This window comes from Populus nigra, chromosome 6 (assembly GCF_951802175.1).
Source record: "Populus nigra chromosome 6, ddPopNigr1.1, whole genome shotgun sequence".
NCBI classification, from domain to species: domain Eukaryota; kingdom Viridiplantae; phylum Streptophyta; class Magnoliopsida; order Malpighiales; family Salicaceae; genus Populus; species Populus nigra.
In genome coordinates this window covers 20803237-20811401 of record NC_084857.1, presented here as the reverse complement: position 1 = coordinate 20811401, position 8165 = coordinate 20803237, and the positions used below count along the sequence as shown (strand labels likewise).

Below are 8165 nucleotides of genomic sequence, written 5' to 3'. Positions count from 1 at the left end.
TTCTTTGTTCTTTCGATGCATTGGCTCATTCGTGTGCTAGCCATCCGCTCAGTTGTAAATGTAGTGCCCATTTTGGGCTGTCCGTGATGATTACTGCTCTCGCTGTTTATCAAGCTTGACAATGCCCCCAAGTGTGGTGTTGCTTGATTTATCATTAAGAAGCTTAACAAATCGTTCATCTCCAGGATTCTTTCAAGAATTGTTCTCTGATTGATTGTGCGCATCGTGCCAACACCCATCAAGATCCAGGCTTATATTCTTTGGTATGAAACACGTATCCATTGACAAAATACTCATTGTAACACTTTACTTTTCTTTCAAGATCCAGGCTTAGTAAAGATAATGAAACGCTACCAGTCCTTCCCATTTGATAAACCTTGTACATCAAGTACAACAATGAACAGTAAACAAGAATTCTATAACGAAATTAAGTACCATGATAGATAATGAGTTTTTGATAGTATTTACATGTGTTTTGAACCACGTGGCAAATTGTTCATCTTATAGATTTGGGATTTGGTCAGGTAGGAGTTATTAGACAATAAATATTTTCGATGTTGCCTACAAGGTTTTTAAAATTGTATGAGTTTGTGATATTACAATAGATAAATATTCCATTTATAACAAAGTTTAAGTAGTATATATACTTACTGAATAAAAGGTCTCAATTCATCGTAGTTAAATAACATATAATTGTGTGCTTGTTAGAACTCTATTTCAGACAAATATCTTCCGCTTATAACATTTTTAGGTATGGGTCATCCAAGATTGGAGAATATTGACATGTTCCCACTTGAAGGCACTTCACCATCATCATTATGTCGTGGAACGTGGTTGATTCTCGTTCTCAAATGAGGCTCGAAATTGTACGAGATAAATGTTGAGATCTCTTCAACAATATAAACCTCACATATCGAAGGCTCAACATGCACCTTGTTCTTAACCTTTTTCTTAAGATTAAACAAGTACTTGCATTGAATTAAACAAATATTTTCAATTAAGAAAAACAATGAAAATATATTAATCATTACATTGCATCTGTAATATCTAACCTCTCGAATAGATACATCCATCTATACTGGACTTGGCCTTCAACTTTTGCCTCGTACGGTAAATGTATGGGTAGATGGTCCATCGAGTCAAAAAATGATGGAGGGAATATCATCTCAAGTTTGCATATTATCTCGATGATATTCGTTTCAAGCCTCTCAATGTGATGTGTGTGCAACTTGCTGGCGCATATATCTCTAAAGAAATGATTGATCTGCATGAGTGCATCCCATATCCACTTTGGCAATAAATCACGATAAGCTAATGGAATGAGTGTTTGCATGAACACATGGCAGTCATGGCTCTCCATTCCATACAATCTGCATTCCTGCAAATTAACCAACCTTGATATGTTCGAGGCATGTCCATCGGGAAAACACGGACTCTTAAGTCATTAGTAGACTAGTAGTTGTGTATTCTTCTCTAAGGTGAAGCTTGCTTTCGTCTTTGCAACTCGTGACCCATTAAAAACTAACTCCATATTTTTACAGTGATAAAATAACGGTATATCCATTCATTCTAGCCTTGATGTTGTCCTTTGTCTTCCCCTTCACGTCCATGACCGTGTTGAAAGTGTTTTTAAACATATTTTTTTCTATGTGCTTGACATCAAAGGTTATGGTGGAGGAGATTGGTCTTCCAATAAGAAAGCTCCTAGAAAATACTTCGCTTTAACCAGTTGTGGGTCAAACCAAAACCAAGAAACTTCTGTTTACCGGATTGGAAACCAAACACAATGTCACCGTACTCTGACACCACGTCATGCAATTCTTCACTAGAAAGACGCGAGGGTGCAACATCATTTTCAACGCTACCAACAAAGAAATCCTTTTTGTTCTTTCTATACTTATGATCCCTTGGCAAGAAACACTAGTGGCAGTAAAGAAAAGACGTTTTACTTCTACTTGTTAGCGTGAATGCCTTGTTGCTTTCCATGCAATGTGGACATGCTAGTTTTCCATACGTGCTCCAACCAGAAACCATTTCATAAGCTGAAAAATCATTGATAGTAGACATCAAAGCTGCCCTCATAAGAAAATTATATTTTCTCGATACAGCATAAGTCAAAGCCCTAGAGGACCACAACTACATCAACTCATCAATCAACGGTCGAAGACAAACATTTATATTCCAGCCCAGACTATCATAACCAGCCTCACTCAACCCATAATTCGACTTGATAGCGAACACATGTGCAACGACCGATTATTTACTGTGATTTGTGCAGCCATTCCATAATGGTTCATTAGAATCTTTCAACAAATCAAAAAACTTGGTCGTGTCTGCATTAGGTTCTTCTTCTACAATTGGACATTGACTAGCATTACCTTGATTCATTCTCATTGCATCCATAACCATATTCCTGTAAGGATTACTATTATCATTTACAACTCCATGCACATTGTTAGCACTAAAAGTTGACCCAACCATCCTTTCTATCATGCTCTTGCTACGAACAAATAATTCTTTGTGTGCATACCAACACAAGTAATCCTCCATGAACCCTTTGTGTAGAAGATACATCGTTACAACATCTGAATGCAAAAACTTTTTATTTTTACACCTTCTGTATGGACACCTAATACCGCCTCCACTAAAATTTATCAGAATAGATGTTGCGGAATTAATAAAACTCTGAACCCTATTATAATAATCCATCCTCCGCAATTCTTGGGGTGAATCTCAATACATCCATGACTTCTATCAAACCTCTATAAAAAAATGATGATAACATGTGTTAATTAATTACGTTAAGTAAATAAATTTGCAAAAATGTTGGTTTAGCTCAAGATTATCCAACTTACTTTCAAACTTCTCTTAAATATTCATTATCAAATATCTACGTCCGTACAAATTTATACACATTAATTTATGAAAATTACAACTCGGCAATAAAATTGACAAAAATTAAAACGGACCCATCAAACAAGTCATTATTTATTTCATCACAACACACCTAAGTCGGTAATTCGACATAAATTTCAACAATTTACAAACAAATACAATTTTACAAAATCTAAAACAAACCATACCAAGTACAAAATTATAAATCCATACTACAAGTTTGTTTGAGAAAAATAATAAAACAAGTAAACACTAAAAAAAACATTCAATATATTAACTATTACCGATGGAATTACCGACAGAATATTTATGTTTGTAAATCCATCGGCCATTCTGTCGGTGAAGTAAACACGTCACTGTATGAACATCCCGGTTTGAATCACTCTGTAATTCCATCGGTAACATCATCCACTAAAACTTCCATGTCATTGGACTGCTTTGTTTTTTAAAATTCTTTATATTCTATCTGGGATTCCCTCGATATATACCGACGGAATGTTTATGTCGGTATATACCGACGGTTTTAGCGAGGGAAGTAATTTGGTCGGTAATTATCACCGCAAAATACCAACAGAAACAGTTTGTCGGCAATTCCGTTGGTTGAATTTCATGTAGTGATGCCTCAGATTCCTCAGGACTTTCCATGCATGATAGATCATTTTCTTTCAGGGATACCCTAAAGAGGACCAAAAGATTTCAGTTGTATATGTGTGATAACAGAGCAGAAAAAGAAAACTCTCTCGGATAGGACCCAATTTGTGGCAGTTTCAGGTAATCTAAAGTTCACCGAAAGGCGATGCTTGCAATCGTTATGTTTCAGACGCAATAATATTCTTGTTTATCCTTCTAGGCTAAGATGAAATATGGAGGAAGTTAAAGCACATCTCATGTTTTTGATGGGTCCCATTTATAATGAAGGATTGGGAAAGATCAAGAAAAGGTATAACTCGGAGAATTTCCCATATTTCCCTTTTTTCTGTAAAAGATATGTGTAAAGCAATGCTTAGAGGGAGGCTTCCTAATCTCATTTCATGGGAGATAAGATACACTTGCTCACATGGCTCGGATTGGGAATCATGTTTTTCCTTAAATTTCCTTAAATTTTTGTTGTAGAACTCAGAAATGATCCAATCATGGTCATGATCGCTGATATTCTTAGATATCGTGTAAATTTCTACTGTTTTTTTTTTCTAAGCTATTGTTTTACCTTGAACTCCGTTTATTATTTCTTAATCCGAGACGCTTCCTATGGCTCATTATTTTATCCTTGTGCTCGGGACAATTCCAAAATGAGGTGATAATTCTAAACTCGAAATTATTCAGTGAAATCACACCTTGAAGAGCTTCAAAGCATTTGAACAGAAAATTAATTATATGTTTGCACTAAACGGACCACTAACAGATATTTTCATGTACTAGTTAAAGATGTTTATGCCAAGAGAAAGATCATGCAAGACCAGAATAATAAGCTAAAATAATGATAATATCAGATATTCTAATCGTTAAATCAGGCTCAAATTTTTATAGAAGATTGTACAAATCATTTTTCCATTAAAACGCACTCAATAGTTATCAGAGCGTTGGATCTCCATAAAGTAAGCCCATTAGTTATTATTTGAGATAATTTTGTTATTTTTCCTTAATTTTCATAGATTTATTGTTTATTTTTAGATTTTATGTTATTTTCCGTTATGTTCTGGGATTTTGATTTTGTTTCCAATTTTGGTCGATTTTTCTAGTCTATACAAGAGATTGTAAACCTCTTTAGAAGGTAAACTTAATCAAATTAATATTTTAGAAATAAGGTTTTAGGATTCTTTGTGTTTTAACATTATTTCAGTTTATCTTTTGTTTTTCTATGCTTGCAGCTATATTGTTCTGCTTCCGCTTGCATTAATCTTTTAAAACTACTATGTCAGTTATCAAAGCATTGGATCTCCTATAAAAGGAGATATTCTAACCATTAAATCAGGTTTAAATTTTAAAATTTTATTAGAAGATTCTACAAACCGTTTTCCATTAAAAACCACTCAATATATAGTTATTAGAGCATTGGATCTCCATAAAGTAGGCTCATTAGTTATTATTTGGGATAATTTTGTTATTTTTCCTTAATTTTCACAGATTTATTGTTTATTTTTAGATTTTATGTTATTTTTCCGTTATGTTTTGGGATTCTGATTTTGTTTCCAATCTTGGTCGATTTTTCTAGTCTATAAAAGAGATTGTAAACCTCATTAGAAGGTAAACTTAATCAAATTAATATTTCAGTTTATCTTTTTTCTTTCTATGCTTGCAGCTATATTGTTGTGCTTCCGCTTGCATTAAACTTTCAAAACCACTATGTCAGTTATTGAAGCATTGGATCTCGGATTGTAAACCCTCTTTAGGACGTAGACTTGATCAGATTAATATTTTAAAAACAAAAAAAGATTTTAGGATTCTTCGTGTTTTGACCTTATTTCAGTCCATCTTTTGTCTTTCCATGCTTGCAGCTATATTGTTGTGCTTCCGACTGCATTAATCTTTCAATATTTCATGCTAAGTAATAGGTGAATAAGGTGATAATCAGGGAAGCAGAGAGATATTTATGACAATGCATACTTGACCAGCCAAATAGAAAATTATGATATATAAATCACAGAAATTTTATTTGATGAAGTAAGAAGAAGCTCCTGACTCGAGTTCTAGCAACCTCTCCTCGTCTACGTTTAGCAGAGGGAGAATATCGTACAGGACTAAAGGTAACACAACTGGAGGAGGTTATGCATACAAGAAAGCTAAGTGATTAATCACTAGGTCTTTAAAATGGAACTGGTTTCCCCTTAGGATAATCGAGATAAACCCTCCCCTTGTAGCGTTGAGCTGCCTCGTTGCTGTCGATAACTTCTGTTGCAGGAACATAGTAATATGTGGGATGAGCATAGGGAACCTTCATAACTGGTTGCCACCTCTTGGCCCGGCCGAAGTGCTCATCAATGGCTGCAAAACCCTCCTGCCCAATCTTAACAAGACGATCTGCCTGACGTGCCATGTTAACTACAATTAATCAACACACAAAGACAAGTAGCTGTTTATAGGTTTTGTTTGTTTTCTTGCTTTGGCTAATATGTAGGAGGCCAAGCCAAGCTTTATACAGAAAGGAAAGGTTTGGTTGACAACAGCTGTGGAATGAATAATGTTAGACAGTACTCCTTTTTGTAAATAAAAGCACCCAACATTTGTGTACGATAAAAGTAACCATTGCAGAGAGAAAAATCAATAGCTTTTCTTCATCTTATCACTACTGACGATAATAGCATCATAAAATGAAAAAAAAAGATTATCATCAAAAGTTAATTAATATCATATTTAAACACAAAAACAGTAAAAACTTTTAGATTTAAATGTTTTCAATACATAATAAACTTTTTATATAAGAAAATTTTACTGGTTTTTTTGTCGTCCGATCTGGATTGGAATTGAAAGTTCTAAATACTTAGTAAACTGAAAAATAAGGGACGCAAACACTGCTCATTAACAACTGTTGTCAGCCAATCATTAGAGCCACTTCTATGAATTTGTGTTGGGCATAAATGAGAATATCTGATCATGTGATACAAAAGCTTCCCTGCTTTTGGATTATGCTGTTTCTACCGGTCAGGAATCAAGTCAGGTCCAAAAGTAGTAGTAGCAAAAACACTAAACCTTCTCGAAAGCAAATTACGAAGGAAGATTAAGGGTATTTTATCTCGGTTTCTTTAATTTGAAAAATAATGGAACATCCAAAATAAAATATAAATAAAAAAAAAGTAATATACATGTATGCATATTGAATTCAGATTGAATTGATATCTCTAATAATTGCTTTCAAGTTAGTCTGAAAATATCTATAACACCGGGAAAAAAAGGTTCCCTTTCTAGTGTTAGTACTTGGTGGCACAAATGTCCCCTTTCCAGTGCAAAGTTCCTAAAACAAAAATCGCATTCAATTATTGAACAAATGATTCCTTCCGACAAGTTTCGTAGAATCGATGAGACTCTTTAGTTTAATGGTGAATCTGATTCCATATAACTAACCATAAACGAAGTTACTTTATTGACCGACTAATCGAGAGAGAAATTCTGTACGAAAATATCAAGAACAAGTTCTTTATTTGTAAGTGCAATTCCACAATACAAAACTAATAGGAAATAAGCAGTGAAGAGTACTTGGCCTACTTAATAATGCTAAATAGTCACTGAGGCCACTTTATTCTAGCTTTCTTTATTTACTTAAGGATGTGCTAGATTCTGTAGTATGGCTCAAGGGCAATCCATTGAGATCTTATGGATATGGTTATCCTTAGAAGCATTCTGGACATTGTACCTCTCACTCCCAATATTATAGTATAAACAGTAAGTTATGGCTTTCCGTTTAGTTATTAATAATAGGAAAATAGATTCTGATACCACTTCATGGGTTCATGTACTCAAATTTTTTTGATACTGGGACAAGATTTAAGAGATCATGGTATGTTGCATTTGATATTTAAATATAAATCTATTAATTTGTTGGATTGATAGTAAGTTAAATTGCTTAATTTATTTAATTTTGTTTTGAATAGGATTATGATTTATATTTGTGTCAACATATTCGAAACTTAATAATTCACATAGATGATTAAGCAAGCATGAATTGTGTTGCCCATGTGCGCGCGGTGTTGCAGTATCAGGATTAAGAAGCCACCACCTAGTTATGTGGTTCAAAGTCATTAGAAGACGCAAGTAGACTAATCTTATCTGAAATTTCAGGGTAAGGAACTAGTATTGGCTAGAAAAAGATATTAGCATCCTTACTTGAGGTAAGTTGTATTGTGTTGTCATGATGTGGTTTAAACGTGTTGATGGGTTCCTAACTGGTAGCCCAATTATGGCTCAGAAAAAAAATTTACGCCCACAAATAAATCTGACATTTATACCAAAATGTTGACCTTTAATTTTTAGGAATTAAAATTTTTAGGGTATTGAAATATTGGCCAAATCCTTAAGGAATTTTGAAAACTTATTGTAAATTACAAAAAAAAAAAAACAATGCTAAAAACATTTTCCCCTCCTTTTTATAAATAAATTGCAATGTTATGTAAGGATTGAGACGTATGCAACAAACCAAAATCATTTTTTGTTTTTTTATTATTAACAGAACTCTAAAACACGTGGGTTTTCTACTATACATGAATACATTGTGGACTGAGAGATAATTCATTGTAGACTTACTGTACATGCATGTACTGTGGACAAAGAGACAATTA

At 33.8% G+C, this 8165-nt stretch overlaps 1 protein-coding gene across 1 annotated transcript; it reads right to left on the bottom strand.

Moving 5' to 3' along the window:
• Positions 1-5512: 5512 nt before the first annotated feature.
• Positions 5513-6013, bottom strand: LOC133695648 (uncharacterized). Its single transcript, XM_062117560.1, has one exon. The coding sequence runs from the start codon at positions 5927-5929 to the stop codon at positions 5699-5701; it is 231 nt and encodes a 76-aa protein (XP_061973544.1). The 5' UTR covers positions 5930-6013; the 3' UTR covers positions 5513-5698.
• Between the last annotated feature and the right edge of the window lie 2152 nt (positions 6014-8165).